General features: G+C 38.9%; 1 protein-coding gene across 1 annotated transcript; it reads right to left on the bottom strand.

The window, feature by feature from the left end:
- Window positions 1-21: 21 nt before the first annotated feature.
- LOC135088179 (protein eyes shut) lies at window positions 22-27585 on the bottom strand. The gene is made up of 21 exons (XM_063983068.1): window positions 27452-27585; window positions 26873-27021; window positions 24873-25103; window positions 24156-24269; window positions 23834-24002; window positions 22779-23697; window positions 22112-22425; window positions 21848-22037; window positions 21617-21768; window positions 21051-21187; window positions 20457-20708; window positions 14446-14619; window positions 13647-13860; window positions 13066-13223; window positions 12296-12496; window positions 7316-7501; window positions 5983-6111; window positions 4839-5078; window positions 3771-3952; window positions 3036-3336; window positions 22-2666 (listed from the first exon to the last, which is right to left on the bottom strand). The coding sequence occupies exons 1-21, from the start codon at window positions 27583-27585 to the stop codon at window positions 2503-2505; spliced, it is 4710 nt and encodes a 1569-aa protein (XP_063839138.1). The 3' UTR covers window positions 22-2502.
- Window positions 27586-27816: the final 231 nt, after the last annotated feature.

Here is a 27816-nt window from a genome sequence, read left to right as displayed (position 1 = left end):
GCGCGCTCGCGGCGGCCCGGCCGCGCGCGCTGGCCCGCCTGTGAACGACTGTCGTGTACATATTCTGTAGATAATCGCGGCCCGCCGAACGCTCGCGACCGTCGGCAACGATGGCCGCTGTGAATATAGCTTCACATGTGTAAAATGTTTTATGCGTAAATGTGAAGTTGCCATTTCTGAATATGTATCTTGCTGGGGTCTCGCGCTCTTCCGCGAAGCCCGTGTGTGTCTTTTGTCTTTCACAAATCTTCACGATCTAGTCTACGCTTGTGACTTGTTGTTTCGTTTCCTGTTCCGGCACGTCGGTTGATATTTATTAATATATTCTATGTGTGTATCGATCGTATTGTTGATTGTTCTAGAGGTGATACGATGCGTACTTCCGATATTTTATTAGTCTTCTCGACTGTATGTTTTCCGTATATTTGATACATCTTTATAGAAACGGTCTGTTGCGAGTTTTTATCAGTTTTTAATTGTAAGAAGTTAGTAAACAACTAAGGTGCTCTATGATTAAAGTTTTGTTAAGAGGGACGTGGCCCCTCCGTCTGCAACGAGTTTCCAGTGTGTGTGCTGTGATCACTTCCTTATGCGAATGAGACTGATTTTACAAGTAACGCTTTGTTTATAGAAATGTTTCAAATGCTTTCGTAACACTTTTTGACGACGGCGCGGCCCGCCGCTGTACAGCTACATAATCCCACTTTATATACTCCGAATGCTTATTTGATAAATGATAATATCGATGTACCTAATCATATTGTAACGTCGGTAGTAATTAATTTGTTTTAATTCATAGAACATGACCTTTTATTGATGACATTATGTAATGCGTAGGTAATTTGTTTATAAATTTAGAGATTACGAATTATTGAGATTGTTACCACCCGGTAAATAAATAAGGAATTGTCAAATTCGACCTAATTTATAAGGCATTATGTCCCAAATGTACGTTTCAAAGAAATATAATTAATTATATAAATCCCTTATTGATGTTTGTTAATTTAATAGCATTATTAGGAAAATGTTAACTGATTTCCATATTATACATAATTATTCTAAATGAATTTTGTTCTAGATAAGCAAAATGTCTTTATTGTGTATCTTTTATTGGAAGGTTAGAGTAAATTATAATGCCGTTATAAGAGATTTCCATTATACATTGGTGTTTATATATCACTATATAATAATACTATTCACGATTAAGCGTTTCTGAACTATCGGTGGTAATGCGGTTATTATAATGTTCGATATAGTCAATGTCACGTAGGCCTCACCGTATCGATGTGTTGTCGAGCCCTAACTAGGTACTAATTGCAATTATCTTTGTAATCGAGATTACCGTGACACACCAATAGGTTTAATACTTCGTAAATATATAATATTTACTTCTCCTGTGATCAGCTTATTCTATTCTTTGTATATCTTTATTATTGTTATCCGAACATTCCTAGGGTACTGTTATTTTCCGATTTCAATAAACTTGTTTCAATTGTTATTTCTATGTAAACGAGAAATTCACTTGGTGCCTAATTTCATAATGGCATAATGAAATCGTAAGCGCAGCTTACAATGTTATAAAGAATTATTTAATTTTTGAAAATTTTATAATAATGATGATGTGCAATTATTTTAACAATTTATTTATTCTTTATCGCTTAATATAATATTTATTTTTTAGAAAGTATATCGAGATTTCTATAGCGTCACTACAATAAAGGAATCCAATGTTCCTAAATTTTAATGATTTTTACATACTGTACAATACACCAATTGCAAGCTAAATTGTGTACTACAGTCAAGCATTCCAACTTTATTCCACTTGTAAATAGGCCTAACGAATTTTACTACTTTTGAATGTACATCTTGCTTTAATAATGAAATTGTAAATAAATCTGACGTTGATGAGCTTCGTGTAAGAGGCGTGTTTAGATACTGAACATTTGCCAATGGAAATTACTATTCTGTGTTGAGACTAAAACGTTTTTCAATTAATGAGATATATGATTAACGGGGATAACATCTCATATTGTATTTGTGTTTGAATAAGTAACGTATAACGAAATGTATATGTTTATAATATAATATTTGATGATGTTATGTATACACTTTATTAAACATGAATATATCAATAAAACTATATTTTGTGTACGACAATCTTTAATTTTCTTTCTACAAAACAACAACATTCTTTCGAGTTCATAATTTTGTTCACAATAGTTTTAGATTATGTGTACAAAATGTTCGTTAAATGAAAAAATACAAAGATACATACCACATACAAAAACTTAATAAATAAAAACGATAACTAGATATAATAAGACACAGCTTTGGTCCATTTAGAAGACTAGAAAAGTTTTGTACTATGAGTATTACATAATTTACATATTACATTTGCTACTGACTGACACCCTTTGGAATAAGAACTTACTTCTAATATTGATTAACTATTAGAAGATCTAGTAATATTACCTTATATGTATACCTTACCTATTCGAAGAACTATGATAACGGGAATAGTTGGCACGATTTGACGTTTTCGCTGTACACATCAGTGTAGTTGCTCATATAAAATTCTTCCTTAGTGGATATTTGGTCGATGCAGCCTTTGAAGTTGTCTGGGAATATTTTCTTTGCTATAGAACTCTCTTCTTCGTTTATACCACCTGTAAGTAAGATAACAAAATCTGTTTGTTAAAAAAATCTCAATGCAAAAATATTATAAAGGATTTTGTATCATCAAGTTTGATGTGTATTTTATATCTGTAGAGCCTTCCAAAAGGATGAACCAGTTTTGATTGATCAAAGATTCTCTCTAGATTCATACTCAAGTCATAATAAATTGAGAACGCATCTACAGAATGTTCGAATCTCAGTAGTTCACTCAGTCAAAGGACTCTTGTGTGTCTTTCCAAAACCCTGACGTATTTTTTAAGAAAAACTGTTATAGCTAAAATGGTTATCATTTCGAAAAGAGCTCTACCTACTTTACATGGTCAATTTTCATAATGATAAAAGTATCGTTATCAACTTGCCTATAAAAACATCGACATCCTCATAATCCAGCTCATTCCTCAGCCCAGGCTCTTCAACATACGCCAACGTCTGGTCCACAGTCAGCGTAATATTCTCCCTATCTAGTCTCACAACCAACAAGTGCCACTCGCCGTCAGTCAGGAAGCCCGCATGAGGTACCAATCTGGTTAACAGTCTGGAAGGTTCTGGAGTTTTCAGGCTCTTTTCCGTGAACATTTCATGGGTATAGTTGTCGTTGCTAAACGACCACACTAATTTTAGGAAGCCATTTTCTAAGCCGATGCCTAAATAGTCGTTGTCCTGTAAAAATATATAATGTTATATTTTTTCCTGTTGTTGTTTCTTCATGTTTGTGTTGGTCTGACCTGCCTCCTGTAAAATAATGTATTTTCTTTCAGTACGAAACATGCCTATAGGGCATAGGGTGATAGTGTAGGAACCTCAGAACATAGAAGGGTAGGAACTTTTAGTTATTTAGGACACAGTACCCTGTCTCATGCCTAGAAGGTCTACCCAGCCACGGATCTACGATTTTTTTAACCAGGGCAAAGCGCCTCCTTCTTTCCATTTGACGCCCCCTTTAGACTGTCGGCTGGGGCAGGCACCCCGGTTTGCCCCCCTAGATCCGTGCCTGGATCTATTAGATTGAATTAACAGTTAAAAGAAAGTAGTACGGAACCCTTTCTGTGTAAATCCGACTTTTGTGTACTGCGATTTTTTTGCGATTTGCTTACCATGATGGCCCACAGCAACAGTCCACTTTGCTCTGCCGTGGTGAAATTCAGGGCGAGGTAAGACGGCCTAAACAGTGTGGACGCAATCCTTTGCTCGCCGGAATAACGCTCGTTCAGTAGAGTTCGACGGCCCAGCGATAAAAGAGATTCGCCGGTGAATTGTGGGATTGTTACGTTAATTTCTGGAATAGTTAGATTTAGGTGTAAAGAGAAAATTTAAAAAAAGATTGAATGGTAAAGAATTTTAATGGCATTAAGTTCGCCTTGTGCACCTGGTATTAATGTGCCATAGTTCTAAATCTAACATTCGTAGGTAGGTATTTACTCGTAGTTCTACATTCGGAAAATGATTGAAATTGATGGATGTGTAAACTTAGCAAATATATTTAAGGTGTTGAAATTCCAAAATGTAAAACAATAAGTAAATGCAGTGCGCACACAATATTAGGTTGCAGCAATTGCAGCGTAAGCACAAAACTAAGGTGAATGTACGGCAGTTTGTCGCAGCATACCTAGGTCTACATTATACCTACGAGTACATTTAACAGCAAGGCAAGCATGATCTTGGATCGAAATTTAATATTGTGTCTAACATTTCGTCTGCACTGCAAGAGCATTGACCCACTACAATTTACCAGGAGCAATGTCAAAAATGGAGGCCTTCAGTGGATTTGGATTAATTTGTAGCCTGCTTTTCTTATGTGGAAGTTTAGTAGTGCATTAGTAAGGCAGCTAGTTAGCACTAAGGCTAAAAATTCACGGCGCGATTTGCACCCGCGGCCGCCGCGGTTGTGGAATTGCGGTTTTATTTCAAAGTTTTGACCGGTTATTTGCGCGGTTACGCAGCCGCCGATCATCGCCCGCAAACCTAATCGCAAGACGGGCAATTATGTCACTGGTACAAAATGGTCGCCCGCCAATCGATCGCAGAGCGGGCGAGCGCAAATCGCGTCGTGAGTTGTGCATTAGTTTTTACGTATAGCTGCATTCTACAGAAGCTGCGGGCCCGCAACCGCCGCGGGCGCGGGTGAGAATCGCGCCGTGAGTTCTTAGCCTAAAGGTACTCACTCGAATCACACTGCAGTCCCGTATACCCAGCGGCACAAACGCACTGTCCTTTCCTGCAGTGCCCCGCGGGGGGCCCACACGTGGCCCGCGAGCAGCCTGTATGTCGTCGGCAGCGGCCCCCGCCGCCCGCGGGCCCCCCGCACACGCAGCGGGCCCGGCCCTGCTCCACCACACACGTGCCGCCCCCGCATACTTCACCCCCGCAGGATGTGCCGTCGCAGTCGGCGACGTTCTGGCCCTCTAGGAAGACCATTGGTAAATATAACAGTTGCTCTAGCAAGATTATTGAAGAGAGTAGTTGCAAGGATCTGCTTTTAAAGACTTGACAAGAGAAAAAAATGAAAAACTACATGGTGCGAATCATAAGGGTAACTATTCGCATAAATCTCTATAGAGCCTAAAATAGGTACAGCAGGCTTACGGCATTATTCCCACCTCTCATTCCCACCGCTGCAACCCCTGTGTAGCCAGGATCTACAGCTTGACCACCTTATTGGTGGTCAAGCTGTAGATCCAACCAGTAAAAATCAAGTTTGTACAGCAGGCTTAAGAACAGTTTCAGGTACCAAACCACAGCCTAGCTACAACAAACTAAAGCATACTTTCTACTATCTATAGCGACTAGATTACATAACTTAAATACATGAAACGTTAATAATATTAACTAATTTCACTATAAACGTCAATATCTCTATGTAGAGCTCATCACACTAAGATTTTCCCCGGGAATGAACCCGCTACTGTTAGGGCTGTATAGTCCAGTTGGTAAACCAATCCCATATATGGACCCATACCTACGTATGTCGTATAAGTTAACTACAATAGTCGCTATTCAGTCTTGTGTCCTAGGCAATCAATCTCTATTAGAACCTAATATCTTGGCAAGTCAATTAGATCTTGAATCTACTTGACATTTTCATTAAAGCATTGGCTGACCTTTTCTCAGTTCGATAACTAACCCGAAGGTCGAACGTTCAATAAATTTCTGACACTTGATAAATTCGCTAAAGTAATATGTATAAGCATTTACTTGACCTTTATTGTATTTAACCTTTCTAATCATCTTCGTTGCGCAATCAAAAACATAAATATTGTATTAAAATATTGCTAGGTGCAATCAATCAATATGCAAAGACTTGTTCACCTTGAATGTTTTGCTCCTCCAAGGGAAGGAGGATGTTGTTGACGTGAAGGTTTCTGATGCATCCGGAGAATGATTCTGGAGGGCCTGACATCACGTCAAAGGGCAGCGCTGATAGATCTCTTGCTCCTCCTGAAATATGATTCATAAGGTGATCATTCTCAGGCAGGATTTAAAACTTGTTTTTCTTGAACGCCACCTCTGTGCCCGGAGCACGAATAAATATCGTTCTCGTTATGGTGCATCATCTCTATCATGCATGATCTAATTTCTGTAACACATTTGTTTGTAATTCCTAAAATAAATAAATAAAAATAAATAAATAAATAAATTATCTTTTTGCATGAAAAACATTAACAGCGCCACTACGGTTGTTTATGGTATACGAGAGTCATTCGTGCTCAGGGCACTGAAAATCAGCGTCGTTGCCAGACCATAGTAAATCACGCACGACAACTAAGTAATGCTAAGTTGGGGACTTTTTGGCACACTGTCATTGAAACAATGACATGTACAATTTGTGTGCCAAATAAACAATTTCTATTCTACCTTATTTTTCCGTGACTCTTATTGAGATCCTTACCTAAGAGCACAGAAGCGTTGCTAGCGGTATGAGGGTAGGCATGAGCCAGCATCGCCTCCGTACTGATCGCCCCGTCTACCCACACATAGAGCCGGCTGCGCCGTAGCGGCCAGCCTTCTTGCTGAGTTGGCGACATTTTGGCACACTTTGTCTTTGTTTACATTTACGACTTGAAATATTGTGTGTGTTTTTGTTGTGTAACACTTTGTCTTTGTTTAGTTAGTACATTTTGAAATATTTTGTGTGTCGTTTTAACGATTTTTATTTTACTTTGTTCTTACTTGTCTGCTGTTGTAAAGCCTTACCTAATAGAACAGAAGCGTTGCTAGCCGTATGAGGGTAGGCATGAGCCAGCATCGCCTCCGTACTGATCGCTCCATCTACCCACACATAGAGCCGGCTGCCGTAGCGGCCAGCCTTCACACTGAGTTGGCGACATTTTGGCACACTTTGCCTTTGTTTACATTTATACGACTTGAAATATTGTGTGTGCCAAATAAACAATTTCTATTCTAAGTTACTTTATTTTTCCGTGTCTACTTGTTGTAAAGCCTTACCTAATAGAACAGAAGCGTTGCTAGCCGTAAGAGGGTAGGCATGAGCCAGCCTTCACGCTGAGTCCTCAAAATGTCCCCAACATTTTGGCATACTTTGTCTTTGTTTACATTTATTACGATTTGAAATATTTTGTGTGCCAAAAATCAATTTCTATTCTACTTAATTTTTCCGTGTCTCTATAATCTTGAGCCTTACCTAAGAGCACAGAAGCGTTGCTAGCCGTATGAGGGTAGGCATGAGCCAGCATCGCCTCCGTACTGATCGCTCCGTCTACCCACACATACAGCCGGCTTCCGTAACGGCCAGCCTTCACGCTGTGCCACTGAGACATAGACACGACCACCCCGCTGCGAACCAACGAGGTCACGCCTGATAGACGATCTGTAAAAATGATACGAAAAAGAAATAAGTAGGGTACAATCTTGCGAAACTAAGTTTTATACAAACATTTTCCATAAATTTTTAGGTACGTAGTAATTGAGAACTACTTAATTAAATGATCAGCCGTAATAACATTTGGTTAGCCACTAAAAAAGCAGCATTAAAATCATTTGGTTGTCCAAAATATACTTGGTTTGCAATAAAAAAAAATCGTTCAGCGATCCTTGTGTCGCAAATAATCTTGATATTGTTCAGCAATATAATCACAAAACAGGCAGCTTAAAATAATATGGGTTTGCGAAATAAACATTCGTAGTAATTTAGGGTCTAACACACTACTGCTGAAAAAGTTTCTGATAGCCTCTTACAGGACCGACGATCTGGTGAAGGTGGCGGGAAGAACAAAATCAAAATCAAAAATATTTATTCAGTTTAGACCACAAGTGGCACTTATGAACGTCAATAAAAAATAATAAAAAAAGAAAAGGTAGCCCTTATGGGGCACTTTACATGTCTCCTTATCTTTTGGGCCCTACCAGCGCTTCGAGACAAACAAATGGCAAGTGCTGAGAAGAAACGCCGGAACAAACCTGGATGCGGGCAGCGCAGGACCGGTCATTATGGAAAGCCTTGGGGGAAGCCTTTGTCCAGCAGTGGACGTCATTTGGCTGAAACGAACGAACTAGGAAGGAACTTAAGTCAGATAAGTAGGCAGCTGTTACCTACCTATGTAAGGTAAGGTAGCAATAATCAATTTAATTTGGTAGTGTTTTATGTTATAACATAAAACACTACCAAATTAAATTAACTCAGTGAGTTATAACTCACTGAGTTAATCAGTAATCGCTAAGACTGACCATGAGTACTTACTTAGGTATCCTTTTTGTATAGTAAACAAAATTACATAATGTTACATAAGTATATGAAGGTTAATAAATATTTATAATTTTTAGGTGACTATTTCATAGATATCCTTGGGCATCTCTTCAGTGTAATTTGTGAGCCCTGATTGCTCATGACGTAAATGATCCCAAAGAGACCGCTACTTCGGGATCACTGACGTCAATGCTATAATTGTTAAGCACAGTATGACGCAAACTTTCCACTTCTGCGATGCGTCTTTCCGTTCTATACATAGCCAGAACGCAAGGGTGTGAAACTAATCGAGTATAGTTTGGAAATTACTTTATTTACTAAGCTCCTCCAAACTATACACGACCAGTACGCATATGCTGCGTACTGCTCGCGTATACTTTGTAGTGACTTAGGTCAATTATCTTACTCCAAAATATACATCGCCAGTACGCATACGGACTAATCATGTATGTATTGTAATAAGTGCGTGATTACAATTTATACGCGAGTAGTTGCATGCTAGTCATTTTGACTTATTGACCTCTCTTTCTATTACATATTAATTCATATCTGCGTGTCTACTTTAAACATTGTAGTCCAGTCAATGAATGCCTTAACGACGGTGTAGAGAGAAATCCGTGGAACACAATTTCTGACCTCGGGACTTTATTTAGCCTAGTTAGGTGGTGAACATAGCAAAAGTCCCCACCCTTAGCCCTTGAGCCGGCGGGGAGAGGGGGGATTAAAGGTACCACTTTTCGGTTTTTCGCTTAATCCTCGGAAACTATGCGTCCTAGTGACATGACTACTATGAACCAAAAAAAGCTTATTCAATTTGCTACAGGTGAGACCGTCAAGTTTTTCTATATCTTGTATAGTTTTTGCGGCATCTGCTCTAGAAGGTCTGTAAAATCGGAAATTTTATTGTTGTCTTACATGTTCCTTTCAGGAGAAAATCTACTAAATCAACATTGAGCAAACACTATAGACATGCGGGAGCATGTTAAGCCTAGTTCCAGGGAGGGGACTGCATCATGCGTATATTTAGACGAACCAATTAGAGCCACTTTTGACTCCTCATCATTCAAAAACTGCTGTGCATTAACACTTCAAATTTGGCTCATGTATTGAGACTTGTAAGATATACATCAGCTTCAAATTTCATAAATATACCTCAAACGGTTATTTAGGTATTGACGTTCAAAAATCGATATTTAGAGCACTAAAATCTATCTATCACATGTGAAATGTTAAAATTTACTGGTTTTTTATTTGTTCCTATGTATTTACATAACTACCTTTCTGGATGCCAAATTTGAACCTTCGAGGTCATCTGGAAGTGGTTAGAATTTGGTCTATAGGTCAGACATGTAGATTTTTGGACGTCAATATCTAAAGAACCGTTTGAGGCATAGTTATGAAATTTGAAACTGATGTATATCTTGCAAGTCTCAACACATGTGCCAAATTTGAAGTGTTAATGCACAGTAGTTTTTGAGTGATGAGGAGTCAAAAGTGGCTCAAAGTGGCTCGTCTAAATATACGCACGGTGCAGTCCCCTCCCTGGAACTAGGCTTAACATGCTCCCGCATGTCTAGAATGATTGCTCAATGTTGATTTAGTCGATTTTCTCCTGATGGAAACATGTAAGACAAAAATTAAATTTCCAATATTACAGACCTTCTAGAGCAGATGCCGCGAAAATTATACAATTTATAGAAAAACTTGTCTATCTCACCTGTAGCAAATTGAATTTGCTTTTTTTGGTTCAAAGTAGTAATGTCACTAGGACGCATAGTTTCCGAGGATTAAGCGAAAAACCGAAAATTGGCACCTTTAAACCCCCCTCTCCCCGCCGGCTCAAGGGCTAAGGGCGGGGACTTTTGCTATGTTCACCTCCTAACTAGTCTAAATAAAGTCCTGAAGTCAGAAATTGTGTTCTACAGTTTTCCATCTATAATGCTTTATTGACTGGACTATTGAATCATCTTTCGACACGTGTCATTGTTTTGATAAAGGATTTTTTGGTGTTTCTTATTCTGCCATAGAAAAGATATTTGTTTTGGGGCTGATATTTCACCAATTGTCGTAGGTATGGAAATATGTCAAAATGATTTTATTCTTGAGATAAAAGTTAATAAATAAAATAAATAATAAATAAATATCCTTAGACATTTTACACTGCGCTTCTAGTCCCAAACTAAGCAAAGCTTGTACTATGGGTACTAGACAACGGATATTAACATACTTAAATACTTTTTTTTGTAAATACATACTTATTATACATAGAAAACACCCAGTCCAATACAAACAAATATACTCAATATCAAATAAACCGCACCTTCCGCGACACGAACTTTAACGATTTTCTTCTGACACAATCATGGTGCCCCAACAATATTGGTGTTATTTGAAAGCCCAATAAATATCCTTAAAGAAAAACACATTTAATTTCTTAATAAATGATTAACATATACCATAAATGTGACTTGAAAAAATACCTCACTTTGGGCCCACCTATGGGATCAATTAGACCAATTTTTATGGTTATAAAACCAAATAATGATTTCACGTGTCCTCTTTAACAAATGGATAGCGATTAATCCCAACTTAACAGTTTTATAGCCATAAAAGTTGGCTCTAGCGTAACTACCTATTTTTTGAAGAAATGACTCTGGATCCTTCTAAAGACACATTTTTGGGGTAAAAACCTTTCCTTTAATGAAATGAAGGTTAGAACTAGGCTTTTAAATGGTGCCAATATTGGTGGGAAGTGGGGATGCATACGTTTGAAAATGCTTGTCGCGGGAGGTGCGATTTATTTGATGTCGAGTGTATGTTCATGCACACAAATGTTTGTACTGTGCGGGAATCGAACCCGCTACCTCCGGAATAGTAGTCCGTTTCGAACCACTAGCACTACACCAAACGGCCGACAATACAAACCTAGCATTTAAAGTCTCGCATAATATTGTAGGTAAGTATTTAATGCACGTTGAACTTTCTTCTCTCACTCTCTCTCATTTTAATTAAATTGTTATTTAATTTGAAATCTACCTAATCAATTTAATTTCAACAACCACTTACAATAGTGTAAAAATCTAGATTTATTATAGATTCAGTAAAATAATAATATTTTATGTAATAATATCAAATAAATGTAATTTTAAATATAGTTCCATATTTTACTGAATTTTACTAAATCAATATCAACTAAACACACTCTAGTCAAGTGTAAGTGGTGTAGTAGAAACTAATCGAGTATAGTTTGGAGATGACTTTTTTTATTAAGCTCCTCCAAACTATACACGATCAGTACGCAAAATTCGTGTATAGTTTGGAGTCACAGATTTACAAACAGGCACTACAAAATATACACGAGCAGTTTCCTATGGGTGCGTTCTGGCCATGTATAGAACGGAAAGACGCTTCTGCGATATGCGTTGCGTCAACAAGAAACGAGAAGCTATTTTCTAACAGTTAATAATCAAAGTTTCCAAGTCCTGACGGAGGAAAAAGTTGCAACGTTGTTAGACTTCGTTTTGTACGGGTCACGTTTTTCGTCGTGTCATTGTTGCGATTGTATTTTAAATGGGACCATTGTGGAGGCAAAGAAAAGGGAGTTTAAATGATTGTTTACTGTTTGGGCCAATCTACGTAATGGTAGGTACGATGGTTTATTATGGTTACATGATCCTGGTAGGATCATCCTACAAACCATTATGCCGATGCGATGTCCAAAAGAAAAGCACCGAAAGAAAAACAAAAAATGAAGATCATACAGTTTTAAAAAAACAAGTGAAGAGCTAAGAAAGCGAACAAAATAAACCGACACACATGCGTCAAAACAGTATTTAAAATTAATAAAAAAAAACAAGCGAGCATCTAAAAAATCGAACACAATAAAATCTGTACATGCTTCAAATCAGTCCTTCTTACCAGTCCAACGATACTCCAGCAGGCCGCCTTGCAAGGACAGTGCAGTATAAAAGTGGGGCGTCTCCGCGAAGACCATCAGGCCTCGTTCCCTTGACGGCTTCACTTCGGCGTCGAAAGACACGGCCACACTGGATATGGGGCGCGGGTGGAGTTGGATGTATGATCTCGTGCCGGTGAATAGAACGTCCGTGGGGATCAGATCTGGCAAATAAAAATGAAATGTACCTAATGTGTGCAAGTATCCCCAAAGTCCCATATCAAGTAATTTAAAACCTATAGACTAAAGTAAGGTTGAGTAGCACCACCTAACTTTAAAACGGTAACTTTAACGATGTTTTACAGATTTGTGACGTTTGTTATTTAAAGTTAAAGTAAGATGGTGCAACCCAGCCTTAGTAAAACTTTTTTGAAGTTTCTATGTTTTGATCGTCATCGGCATTCTCTTTCAAAAACTTTAAAAAATATTGTGGCTCGGTAATCGGCTTGAACGCAACGAATTTCGGGTTGAGGTGAGGTTGTCGAGGAGGAAAGTGAGGAAACTCTACTTATGCCCAGTAAAGTTTTGGAAGCCGTCTAAGCCTACTAATTGTTAGTCCGTTAAAAACCAATATTATCTAGAAGAAGAAATAGTTTATGCAATTTACACTTAGGTCACCTCACCCGTGTAAACTAAGAAGTTTATTAACTGGAAATTGCAACGCTGAGCTTGGGTGCATCCACCAAAGTATGATGCCTTCACAATGCTACGTATTATGATAATAAAATTATACCTTGATCACAGTGAGTGCCAGTCTTCCCATAAGGGCAATCGCAGTGTGCTTGCGCCGCGGTAACAACGCAGCGGCCACGGCACGGTGTCGCAGCGCGGTCACACGGGTTGCTTGTAGACGCGCAGGTTGCGCCGAACCAGCCTTCGTTGCAGATGCATCTGGCAACATTGACATGTTGTGGGGTCGGTAGTGCCAGCAAGAAGGAACAAATCAATGCAGCTTTTCTCGGAGCTATTCAGAATGTTTTTAACCAAAAGGTGGCGATGGATGACATCATTTTCCTCTTTACAAGGGTATTAAAAGGAATTTGTTTAAAACTTTATATCTAAATTATAACAACGAAGATGTTTCTAATGAAAGCGATTTCATAATTTTCTACGTCTCCGTGGACCAAAGATAGTAAGTTAGTTTGTGGGTTCGATTTCTGAGTGGCCCTACCTACATCTTAGAGTTATTTACTATAGTTGTAGTCTTCTACAGTCGCCATCTCCGCAGAACACATTGCTCCATTGCGTTTAGTGCCTCACAGCGCCTACAATTTGCCGCCAGTGCAACAGATTTTGTGTTAATTCCGGTCTTACCCATAAGTGGCCGGCGAGTGAATGCACACGCCATTCGGAGCGTGGCAAGACTTGGCCGTGCACTGCGCGACCCCGCACTGGCCCACGCCGCGCCCGCCCAAAGCCTTGCCCGCGCCCACCGATGGGCCGCCCACTTCCCAGACACAGCCGCGCCAGCCGGTGTGTAGGGGTAAGTCGTGGGGCAGGTCGCGAAATCCTTCTGATGGATGCCCTCCTAAAAGACAAGAATTTTCTGGCTTTAGAGCATCATAATAACTAACTCTTGTTACAACTCTATTTCTTAAAAACTTTTAGTTATTGGACAGAAATTACGAACTTGTGTTATAAATTTACAGTTTTGGGAAAATGGTGATTTTGGTGACTTAAAAGCTGAAATGACGAAAACCAAAAGATGTTACGTAGACTTCTCGATCTTAGCCCAGGGTATTTTGACTTTGAGCCTCTGATGAGGGGTTTAAATTCGCTGGGAGCATGCAATAAGCAGACCTAAATTATAATAAGATGCAGAAAAGAAAACATATACTTAAGTCCCATTCTTAACGAAAAAGTCACTGAAATGGAGGACAACAAGCATAAAAAGCTACAAAAGCGTGCTAAGAGGCAGATCATACCGTAAGCCAGAAAAGTCAAAAACACAATCAAGCATTAAAAGCTCTTTATGCTGTGAGATAAGCTATAAGCTCCTAAGGAGAAGTAGGAGGCGGAGGAGGAGCTTACGACATAAGGAAGGCTTTATGTTGTAAGAATAGTAAGTAACGTCAGGCAAAAAAGCTCTTTTACAGACACAAACATCTCTCACCAACAAAGATGTAAGGCAGCGTGGTCATCTTATTGTCGTGTGCGGGCGCGTTGCCGCTGACATTGTGGCGGCCATCAACGGTAAGACCGGCAGTGCGCCCGCGCCGAAAAACGCGCACCGTGTGACCTCCTCGACGGAAACTCAAGGCACGGGATGTGAACACACGTCGGGGTCCTTATAAATGGAGAATTGTTAAAATTATGACTAACTCTTTCCGGGCTTTCCAAACATAACTATTCTAATATTCGAAATTTTTGAAAACCTTACTATTCGAGAACCCAACTTTTCGAAAACCCAACCTTTGAACAAATTACTATTAGAAAATTAATTAATTAATATTAGATTTTAAGGACAGGTCTGTTCATTCATAAAGTTAATTTATTACTCTGATTAATGTGTACCTACATCATCCCCCTCCTTATACAAAAAATAAAACACAATAACACTTGATTGAGTAAATAACAAAATAATGAATATTTGAAACAACATTATAAATCAAAATTCTATGTCAATTAAAAATATCTAGAGACATAATACGCTCAATCAAATTGTGCACTTGGTCCATTGCGAAATTACAAGCAATGCGCAAGTTTAAGTAAAAAGTAAAAACATAAGAAAAGGTTGTATGTGCCTATCATTATACAATATAAAAATGTCAATTACAAATTACTAAACATCAATAAACATCTCAGAAACAAAATAACAAAAATGTTTTGCCAAACAAAATACAATAAATCAATTTGAATAAAGAGTAAAGTAAAAAATCATGAAACCATGTATAAGGTAAGTACATAAAAATACAATATTAAATTAATAAACTAATAGCTAATTAATAATACGCATAATAGTTTACATGTTTCGTAAAAACATTAGAACATTGTATTTATAAAAACATATCCTAAGTAAGTAACGATGAGCCGCTCTACCTACTTAGAAAGAAAAAAACTTACAAGTCAAAACGCACCGGTTTATTGATAACGCGGCCACTTCGCGTTGTTTTTGGAATTAGAACTTTGCTAGAAGTGTCTGCGTTATTAGTACTAGTATTCTTACTACCGTAGTTATTACTACTACTAGAATTAGTAAAAGAATCAAAAGTATCGTTTAAATCATGGTCACTAAGAATGTGCGCGGGTTTTAACCTATCCATTGAAATAGTAGTTTCTTTTTCTCCTATTTTAATGACGAATGTTTTGCCTCTCCTACTTATGACGCCATAGGGGCCATCATATGGGGGTTGAAGAGATTTGCGCATTAAATCATTCCGAACAAACACATATTTACAAGTATTTAAATCACTAGGAACAAATAAAGAACGTGAATTACGATGACTTGATGGTCTCGGATTCAGGTTACGTATATTATCTCTTAGTTTCTGCAAATATTCTGAATCTGTATTACAAAATTTGGTATCTTCAAAAAAATCGCCTGGCAATCGAATTGATTTGCCGTATGTTAATTCAGCTGCGCTTACACCGCTGTCGCTTCTAGTAGCGGCGCGTAAACCTAACAATACAACTGGTAGTTCGTCTACCCAAGAACTGTTGCGTTGTAAGCGTGCCATCAAAGCCACTTTAAGTGCTCTATGCCACCGCTCAATCATGCCGTTACTTTGAGGGTGATAAGGTGTCGTGCGCAATTTGTGTATTCCTAAATATTTCATTAACTGTCTAAAAAGATCACTTTCAAATTGTCTACCCTGGTCGCTGGTAAGCTTTGAAGGGCATCCAAAACGAGATATCCAACCCTCAAACATTATTCTAGCGATAGTCTCCGCTGTAATGTTTTGAACAGGAAATGCTTCTGGCCATCCGGTACATCGGTCTATCATCGTTACACAGAATCTATAACCGTCAGCCGAAATTGGTAAAGGCCCTACTATATCTATGTGTAAATGCTGGAAACGATCAGGTCGCCCAAACTGTCCTACATCAGATACAGTATGTCTCGTAATTTTTACTTTTTGACAATTAATACATGCACGAGCCCATTTTGATATATCTCGATCCATATCTGGCCAAAAAAACTTTTGTTTAATTAGATTTTTTGTAGTTTTAATACCTGGATGACTAAGATTATGCACAGAATAAAAAGCTAATTGCCTATATTGTTTCGGTAAATAAGGTCTGACTTTGTTAGTTGAAAGGATGATGGGCACTTTTCTATGGAATCTGGGCGTAAAACCAACAGAAATGTAACTACTATTATTTGTTAGGACTTAATATCAGAAATATATTTTCATATAAATAACTACCAAAAACTCCCGGGTTTGCTTGGAAATTGACATAATGTGTAATAGTAATAGGTGCTTTATTGCGCAAACAAAAAATTAAATTTTAAATTAAATAACAGTTCAGGAGTGGGGCCAACAAATGGTATATTTAAACCATGTTCTACATTATAAGCGTAGGACCATACCTAGGTACCATTTAGAGAAATGACATGAACACAGTCATGTTTCAATGGGATTTCTACCAGTTAGTTGTAGTGTTGTCGCATAATTAATCGATCACGGATCGATTATTAATCGATATTGTCAAATAATGATTTATCGATTAACAATTCGATTAATCGAATTTATTGATTACCATCATTACTATCATTTTATTTTAATTCAATTCCTTATTTTCAGCAATATAATCGATTATGATTTATTCGATATACATACTTACTAAATCGATAGAATCGATAGTAAGATATGATACAATACTCTCAATATGATCGATAAAAGCAATCTAATTGACCTAATATTATTTTTATTACCCTAATGTGATGTGAAATACTATGGAAACTTTGCATATTCAACTACCTCTATCTCGGTATCCCCGCGTATTTCAGGATTGTTGTCATACTATGAAATGAAGTACTAGTATTAAGCTTTAATTTAGTATACTTTTTGTTTCTGTTGGTTTAACGCCCAATATGCCCATCATCCTTTCGCAATAAACAGGTTCCTCACAGCTAGGCAAATGAAACTGCTTAAACTGCAAGTTACTATCCGAAACTTTTAACGCTTGCTGTAGGTATTCGTCGTTAGCTTGTTCTTTTGCAATTTCTGTGTAATTTAGAGCTGTAGGACAATCTACTGTCTCTATACGTGATAATGCGTCTGCCACTACGTTATTCGGTCCGCTAATATAGCGAATATCGGTAGTAAACTCGCTAATATATGAAAGATGTCTAACTCGTCTCGGACTTTCCTTATCATTATTATTGAGTTTAGAAAACGCATATACTAGTGGTTTATGGTCAGTAAAAATTGTTAGGACGCGACCTTCCAACAAATTTTTAAAATATTTGATGGCCATATAAACAGCTAACAATTCCCTATCATAAGTTGAATATTTTATTTCAGTCTGAGACAACTTCTTTGAAAAATAACCAAGTGGTTGCCACACATTGTTTACCTTTTGCTGTAAAACCGCGCCGACGCATGTGTTTGAAGCGTCGGTCATAAGCGATAAGTCCGCATCGGGTAACGGGTAATGAAGTGAAGCGGCGCTTTGTAAGCTCTCCTTACACTTCTTAAATGCCTCGTTGGCTTTGTCGTTCCATGCTATAACAGTACGGTCTTTCTTTTTGGCGTTGTGTAAATAAATATTGAGCTCGGATTGATATTCAGCGGCTCTAGGAATATGAGTGCGATAAAAATTCAACATCCCTAAGAATCGACGTAACTGTTCGACATTCTCGGGCTTCGGATAATCAACAATCGCCTGTACTTTATAGTCCAGGGGACGTACTCCCTCCGACGACACTTCATATCCTAAAAATTCTAACTTTGATTTCCCAAAGTCACACTTCGAAACATTTAAAGTAACGCCATAATCATTAAACCTTTTAAAAACTGTGTCTAAATGCTGTTTGTGCAGGACCTCATTTTCACTAGCTATTATTACGTCATCGAGATACACAAATAAAAAATCTAGACCTTGTAACACAACGCTATCCATGAATCGTTGAAATGTTTGACCTGCGTTACGTAACCCAAAGGTCATGCGCGTAAATTCAAACAGTCCAAAGGGTGTTATGATCGCTGTCTTCTCAATGTCGTCATCATTTACAGGAATAAAATGATATGCTCTATTTAAATCTAGGCGAGAAAAAATAGTTTTCTTACCTGCTAATACATATTTAAAATCTTGCAACCGGGGTATGGGGTAGCGGTCTGGCTTCGTCACTGCATTCAACCTACGGCCATCCTCAAGGACGAGTCTCGCCTCACCAAGCAGTCCACCAAGCCCGTCATGCCTCGTACAAGCCGCGCACGCGCCCGACGTGATCATTACGTATACAGTGTATCAATACGCCCGACGTGATCATTAGGTATACAGTGTATAAATACGTACATTGGTGACGCCTGTTGAACATTTTTTTTTTTACGTTTTGGACAGTGCATTGTGGATATGAATCCTCAAGACGGACCCGCACCTATTTACGCCGCGCCTAATACGCCGGCGCCTTCTTTAGCGGCACCGCCCGCACAGGCGTCGACGGAGACGGAGACTTTGGCGAGTATAAGTGTTTCGTCAAGGATACCTGATTTTTGGTCAGACCAACCGCGACTCTGGTTTGTCCAATTTGAGGCCGTAATAGAATCGCAACGACTAGGTGATGTAACAAAACAAAACTTAGTCGTTACCAAACTCAGCAAATCTGCCATACAGCAAGTCAGCGACCTGCTGCTGTCACCACCACAAGAAAGACGATATCAGACATTGAAGGACCGTCTGTTACAAGTGTTTGAAGAGTCTGAGACGCGGCAATTTCAAAAGCTTTTGGGGGAAATGGAACTGGGCACCCAAAAGCCATCGCAACTTCTCCGTCGGATGAGAGACTTGGCTAGAAACAAATTACCAGACTCCACGCTACAAATAATCTGGACCAGACACTTGCCGTCGGCAGTTCAGGCTGTTCTTGCTGTCACCGAGGTCAAGGACTTGGAGAGCTTGGCAACGGTGGCGGACAAGGTTATGGAGGCAACCAGGCCAGAATATACAGAAATAGCCGAAATGAAAACCTCCACGCCGGGAAGCATTCACGAATTATCGGAAATGATTAACCGACTGCAAATGGAAGTTGCTGAGTTACGCCGGTCCAGAACACCTCAACGACAGGAAGGTTCAGCTGTGAGAGGGAGAACAAGCCGATCGAGTCAGCGCGACGTGAGTATGTCCCGAAATAAAACAAATTGGCTATGTTTTTATCATCACCGTTACCGTGCTAAGGCTGTGAAGTGCGTCGAGCCTTGCAATTGGAAGGGGGCTAAACCGACATCTACGCAGGGAAACTAGACGCGATACAGCCGGTGGCGGGGGCAAGTATCGAAACGCATAATAACCGCCTTTGTGTTTTCGACCGAAATAGCAGACTAAAGTTTTTAATTGATACGGGTGCCAACGTATCTGTGATTCCTGCAGTTAAAAAGTGTGTGTCTTCGCTTTCAGATGATTGTGATTATAAGTTATACGCTGCAAATGGTACTGAAATTAAGACATACGGTATGCGTACTCTTGTTTTAAATTTAAATCTAAGGAGAGCATTTAGATGGAATTTCATTATAGCGGACGTAAAGCAGCCAATTATTGGGGCAGACTTTTTAAGCCATTTCAAACTGTTAGTTGATTTACACGCGCGAAAATTAAGGGACCAAATCACCAATCTAAATGTTCTCGCTTCGATTGTTTCACAGGATAGTAACGATGAGTCATCTATTAAGACTGTGGATAATACTAACAAATGGCATGTGTTATTATTAAATTATCCAGATTTAACCAAACCTGTATCGTATAAAGAGACGCCTAAACACTCAATATGCTCTGTTCATTCATAAAGTTAATTTATTACTCTGATTAATGTGTACCTACAAGGTCTTTCAAAAAGTCCGACTTTCGAAGGGTTAGATTTTCGAAAAATAATGTTATAATACACACATATCGGTAACATGAAAGATTCGTGTTTTAAGAATTTTCACTTCTAATTGGATCCACAAACATCAGAAGCGTACTCACCAGTCCCCATATTCCACGTCAGCATAATGTACCCCTTCACAAACGTCAAAGCCAGGTGCTGACTCCTCGAATCATGCCTTCCCGCTTGCCCCACAAACGCTAGTAGCGCGATCTGATCCATGTCCGAGGTTTGGAAGCGTAGGCGCAGGTCGAAGCGGTCGGAGTTGATCGCCGAAGGGGATAGCGGGTACATGAGGTATGACGATATCCCCGTGCTTATTGGGGAGAGGGAGGGTCGGGTTATTTCTACATCTGGAACACAAAATTAAGTCCTAATTTTTGAGGGTGTAACTAAAATTGTCAACACACATTACTTTAGTTAGGTTTTGCCATTCATGTTTCAATATGAGTTGACCAAACTTTTTTACCTAACTTGACAAAGATTCACAGTCCAACAATTAATAGGCTTTCTGAATGTTGCACCTAAATAAAAGATGGTTTACTGAAGCAGAAATTGAACTTTTCAGTTGACAGTCAAAGGTTTATCTAGATTTTTTCGTACTATGAAAATTCGGCGTAAATATTAGGTTCCTTTTGTTAGCGACATTGCCAAAAGCTATTGACCATGGTATAACAATATAAAACTACACTCACTGTACTCGCAGAAGATGCCGTGGCGGCCGTAGGGGCAGAGGCACAAGAAACCACTGCCAGGATGCCGCACGCAGCTGCCACCCGTATGGCAAGGGTTGTTCTCGCATACAGATTCGTTGCAGTGGACTCCGGTCCATCTAGCATAGACAATAAGGGTAATATTAGATGTTACGTAAACACCGTCATTGTACTCGTTACCTAGATGTCTTCATTGTTCCTTAAAATCAAAGATAATGACTGGAACAAGAGGACCAGTTTGACGAGGCAAAAACGAAGGCACTGTCTTCATGGTAACGAATATCGTCTTGAGGGGATAAGTTGGTTGACTGACATTAGATGTAACTTGGATGACTAGTATTTCAGGCACTGTCGTCGCGCGTTTCCCGCACGCAACGCACCGTGTAGAAGCAGTCCAATTTAGCAGCGCAGTAAACGCGCGTTCGTAAAAGAAGAACCATTTGTAAGTAAGTACCTACAATGACTATTTTTCTAGTAACTACTTATTATATCTAGTACGCTAATTCGTGGTATAAAGTTAGTAGCACTAACTACAGTTACTAACTTACCCATTAGCGCAAGAGCAAGTATAGCCAGATCCACTGTCGCTGCAGGAGCCTCCATTGAGGCACGGTCCTGACAAACACGCCAAAGACGAGCACTCGCTCACTTCACTCGCTTCAACCGCTTCTCCGAAAACCTCCCGTCTTTCACCGTTTACCTAGAGAAAAGTTCAGATAATAAAAAGCAGGTAATTCTTTTTTGCCAATTAGTTTTCCTGTGCCAGTCTTTTTACTTACTATCAAGTCCGCAATACACCCAATGAACGGTTTATTATCAGAATCCTTCAAATCCGGATTGTTCCCCAAGTAAAGAGTGGTGTTACTGTTCAAAGAACTAATGTTGGCCACCTGACCACCACTCATTGCCACCGTGTCATTGAGTCGTAAAGTAGCGTTGCAGTGTTGCTCTTTCAAGTATAAGTCTAGCCTGAAATAGATCTTGCAGTTAGTGTACAACAATTAAAACTAAAATATCATCAACATAAATTAAAACAATGTTACCTTGTTTCAATTTTCATAAGATACCCTTTATTCACAAACGTTTTCAGCTCACTCAAAAGCATAGTCTGGTAGCCACACGAGAACTTAAACTTTAACAATCCTGATACCATGAATAGCTGCATATAAACGCCTTTCGCAATATCCACGTGCATTATTTGCCCTTCAGTTATCAATGTCTTGGCATTGAATTCTATGACTATTGAGGTATCGTTGCGAAGATTATGCGTGATGTACGAAGCTCCACCGAAAGCTGCCGATGCTATTACAAGTTTCTCATCGCAAAATCTTCCTCCGTAGTTGAATGTGCAATGACACTAAAACCAAAATGAGTAAATATAGGAAACTAGCTTTCCGCCCGCGGCTTCGCCCGCGTGGAATTTTGTCTGTCACAGAAAAACTTTATCGCGCGCGTCCCTGTTTCAAAAACCGGGATAAAAACTATCCTATGTTCTTTCCCGGGACTCAAACTATCTCTATGCCAAATTTCATCAAAATCGGTTGCGAGGTTTAGGCGGGAAAGCGTAACAGACAGACAGACAGACAGACAGACAGACAGACAGACAGACAGACAGACAGAGTTACTTTCGCATTTATAATATTAGTTGGGATCTGAAAATTTCTAAGGATCATGATGATGAATAATGCATACTTTATTAGAAGCACTTACTCGAATGCCATGTGGAGTGTTGATACAAGTGCCATGATTACTGCAAACGGTGTCACTGCACTCTGATTGTACCGTTGTAAACCCGTATGTAGAGTTATCAAACCCTGTCACCACTTCCATCGCCTCAGTTGTTGTATACACTATTGGAGTTGGATAATCCGTTTGAGCATGTTCAGTCGGCGTATCGGTGAACATTTTCTCAGTTGTCGTATCTCCTTTAGGCGTGGTAGTTACTTCTGCTGTAATTTCTTTCATTGGCGTTTCTGTTGTTGTAGAAGCAGCTTCAGTAGTTGTAGTAATTGTTGTTAGTTCAAATGTTTCTGTTGTAGTAGTAAGTTTAGTATCTGCTTTCGTAGGTTCTGTAGTCATAACTGAAGAAATAGCTTCATCAATAGTGGGAACCTTTGCTGTATATTCTGTAGGTTTTGTACAAGACTCTTTACATTCAGTTGTAGCTTCAGTCTTAGAATCCATTCCTTGAGTAAATGACGTCATTGATGTGATTTCTTTCACCGACGTATAATCTACAGTAAAAATAGGTGTTGTTTCTTCGTGGCTAGTTTCTTTCGTGACCGTCGTTTCAGAAGTAGTGTCCATTGATGTTTCCGTTGTAGTTGTTATTCCAGGTGATGTTGATAAAGTTGACAGTTCAGTTTCTTCGAACATAGTTATATTTCTCGGTTTAGAGTCATTGTGTCCGATGGTGTAGATAACTGAAGAGTCGGTTGTTAAAAGATCTTCATACGTAGTTAGAATGATTGACTGGGTAATTTCAGGCAGGGGTGTTGGACTGACGTATTCGCAATCGTATGTTCCGTCATCGAGAATAAGACATTCGCACAAAGTTCCAGTGAGTCTGGGTGGGCAGGAGCATGTGAAGTTGTCAACGCCATCAATGCAGGTACCTCCATTCATACATCTGAAAACAGTGTTTGAAAACAAATGACACTAGAAAACTTAAGTGATTGCTCCAGAACTCTACATTTTTGCAACTAACATTATTTGTGCCACACCCAATCAAATGAGTCCGTGTTGTCAAGTTATTAGTGTCATACCTGGGTCCCAGCAAGCATTCATCGTACTGCAGTTCACAGCGCTCGCCGTGGTAATCAGGCACGCAGTAGCAGACCCTCATGCCATCCTCTACGACACAAAGTGCCTCGTTGCTGCATGAGTTCTCATCGCAGAACTCAATCTGAACCTCGCAGCTTTTGCCAGTGTAACCTTCACAAACACATAAGTTTCAGGACTTGGTATGGTACAGTCAATAAGTCACACTCAGACAAGACTCTGTTCTAAAATTTGGACCTTATTCACTCAATTTAAGGTCGAAAACCAATGGAAATTTTGTACCCTATAGGTTTAAGAAAAACTTACCGAATGCACAAGCGCACATGTAATCAGCGTGAACATCGATGCAAACTCCTCCGTTTTGGCAAGGGTTAGACTCGCACTCGTCTATTTGATCTTCACATTTTGGACCGGCCCATCCTAAAAAGAACGCATAAATCATTCATTCATCATCATTAATTATTTTCGTTATGTTTAAAATAAGTCTTTCAGTAATGCTATGGTATTGTATGGTAAGGTATTGAAAAGTTATTAGTATTATTACTGATACAACCTCTACTTACAATAATTTCGTTAATGGTGACGTTTGTCGATATAAAATGTCTATTCCATAGAAACCTTTGAAAAAATTAAGGCCGTGACCGAGTTACTTTTGATGCTATCTATTCATGGGACAATTTGTTCAATCGGCCTCTATTACCAATGCATGCCTGTAGGTATGGGGTTTTATCGCCTCGACATTAATTTAATGGAATCCTGTCCATAAATACTTTTCCAATTGGTATCTTCTTTCACCCATATACCTAATGAAGTAACTTTTCAACTTTATCATAAAGTCACTTGTTTTGCCATCCGGCTTTTAAAAATTAAAAAGGTCCCAATATCATTGCATCTCTTTGAAATTATACTAAACTAGCTTTTATTTCTAACTCTACTGGCCCTGCAGTTCTATGAAAAGTAGCATAAGAAACTCTTGCTCAAAAATATGCATTTCCCGTAGTAATAATACCTTAGTACGCGTACCTGCCATACACTTGCAGTAAAACTTGAACCCTGGTCCTTCAATACACTGCCCGCCGTTGTAACACCTGACTTCCTCCGAGGAGTTGCATACAGCCACATCCATCTCGCAGTGCTGGCCAGAGAAACCAGGCACGCAAGAGCAGACGTAACCGTTGGTCATGTCGATGCAAGTGCCGTTGTTCATGCAAGGGTTCGACTCGCATTCGTTGAAGTTGGTCTCGCAGTTGTCACCTGGGAAATTTGTGACGTCACTCGAAGATAGTACAAGTTTAGTATAATTTTACATCGTAGAGCAAGCCTGACCAACTGCCTTGGGTAGGGGCGCACGCAGCTAACAACAGTCACTGTTTTTTAAATTTATTAGCAACTTTTCCTGGCATATAAATGGTATGGTGAAGTCAGATATTTGATATCATCATTTTATTTTTTTAAATTTTCATACAAAATAATTTTTATAAAATCCGATTTGTATGAAAATTAAAATAATTAAAATGAAGATATCAATTTTCTGACTTCACCATACCATTTATATGACCATGTTAACATGGGCTAGTGTCGGCTCATATACCCATTTACCTAACACCCTGTATATAAAAGAAAGTCGTGTTAGTTACACCACTTATAACTCAAGAACGGCTGAACCGATTTAGCTGAAAATTGTCAGGGAGGTAGTTTAGAGCCAGGAGAAGGACATAGGATACTTTTTATCCCGTTCGAAATTTAAAAAAAAGTCTGCTTATTTATTTATTTAGTCGGCCGTTTGGTGTAGTGGTTCAGAGCGGACTACTATGCCGAGAGGTCCCGGGTTCGATTCCCGGCCGGGCAGAAATTGAAATGATGAATTTTAATTTCTGTGACGAGTCTGGGTGTTACTATGTATAATATGTATGTATTTAAAAAAAAAAAGTATATAAGTAGTATATCCGTTAAGCTAGCACCCATAACACAAGCATTAAGTTGCTTACTTTGGGGCTAGCTGGCGCTGTGTGAAATGGTCCAAAGATTATTTTATTTTCCGCACACCCATGAAATTTTAAGTAGTTTTCTTGCATGTTCATCCATAGACGGCACGATTACTCAGTTGTAACACTTTGTTTGTAAGTTCTTATTAGCATTTAGCTGTGAATATTTCAAGCAGCTTATATAAAAAAATATTAGTTTAACCATTTAAATCCCAACTTCCCAATCCCAACTAATATTATAAATGCGAAAGTAACTCTGTCTGTCTGTCTGTCTGTCTGTCTGTCTGTCTGTTACGCTTTCCCGCTTAAACCTCGCAACCGATTTTGATGAAATTTGGCATAGAGATAGTTTGAGTCCCGGGAAAGAACATAGGATAGTTTTTATCCCGGTTTTTGAAACAGGGACGCGCGCGATAAAGTTTTTCTGTGACAGACAAAATTCCACGCGGGCGAAGCCGCGGGCGGAAAGCTAGTGTATTATAAAAAAATGCTACGTAATCTTTCGTAGACGTCCGCTACGTAGCAGCGTAGCTCGTATTGACAATTTTGTTTAGCATCCCAATGACAATAATAAGGCTAAAATGCAAAATGGACATTACCATAAAATACACTAATGTGTTACTGTTAAAATGACTATCAATTAAATGTTTTAGTAATTTGATTATAGAAATATTAAAAACATTGAAAACGCTACGAGTGCTTTTGGTAGATCTACGTGATATTATATCGGTAATATTTGAAAAAATATCTGTATTCTGTGAAGAAACAACAATAAAAATTTTATTTTTATGTCATAGATTATTTGCGATATGCCTGAAGTCTAAAAATATGCTACGAGTTTTTCGTAGCATGCGTCCCTTTACTTACGCTACGAGATCCAATATTCGTACTACGAACATTTGTAATTATAGTTTCGTATTTTTAAATATCGAAAATTTTAATAATTAGACTAATAACGCATGATGTGGAAAGCCTACCAACGAGATTTAAATCGATCGAATATTACTATCAAGTTTACGTGTCGAAGAAGTGACTTACCAATAAAACCATCGGGACACGAACAGTTGTATGACGCGATGCCATCGATGCAAGTGCCACCATTCTGGCAAGGGCTGGACCAGCACTCGTCCCAGTTGGTTTGGCACTGGACACCAGTGTAGCCATCCACGCAGTAGCAAGAGTACGTGCTGGAAAAGATACGTCATCAAGCATCACGTTTAAAAGACGAACGTGAAACAGTAGACGATCGAAAATAATTGAATAAACTTTATTAAGGTATATTTATTTGTTGAGGCTTGGTTGAAAGCTAGAAGCTAAAGAAAGACGTACATAATACGTCTTCGTAAGGTCCAAGTTACTATAGAAAACCTGTGATTGGTAGAGTTACTCTGAAACTCTTTCGGTATTGAACCAAATTAATGTGCTTAGTCATGGTCTTGAACATCATGCTGTATGCTTGAATCTTATTTTAGTACTCAACCTCTACTAACAGATACAACATAAAAAGAGAACTCTCAGTAGTCTACCAACATGCTAAGACCTAGAAGCTGAAGCTACTGTTCGAATGTATGACATTACAAGCTATTTTTCTTTCTTTCTTTCTTCTGTTGCCGTTACCTATTGATGTCATCGATACAGATGCCGTGTAGGCAAGGATTGCTGAGGCACGATATCCCGGCGGAGATCGCTTGAGCCGCGGCCAGCACGCACCAAGCCACCCGTAAGATGGCTCTGCCTTTGTCCGAGTTCATGACGTTGCTAAAGAAATATTTTAGTTTTAAGTATTTAGGTAATTTCGAAGTAAATTTTGGTCGTTACTATTTTTAACAATTAATCTTGACAAGAAATAATAAATCATTATTACATTATCTCACATTATTCATCGTACCGACGTCATCATACAAGTATTAAAATAATGTAAAGTGTGTGCAGACTAACGCTGAACATCGCCTTCTCTATTACTTTAAGGGGGTTCAAAATGG

The sequence above is a fragment of the Ostrinia nubilalis genome, chromosome 3, assembly GCF_963855985.1.
Source record: "Ostrinia nubilalis chromosome 3, ilOstNubi1.1, whole genome shotgun sequence".
Lineage (NCBI taxonomy): Eukaryota > Metazoa > Arthropoda > Insecta > Lepidoptera > Crambidae > Ostrinia > Ostrinia nubilalis.
Note: the sequence above shows the minus strand (reverse complement) of the source record. Positions and strands in the feature narration are given on the sequence as shown.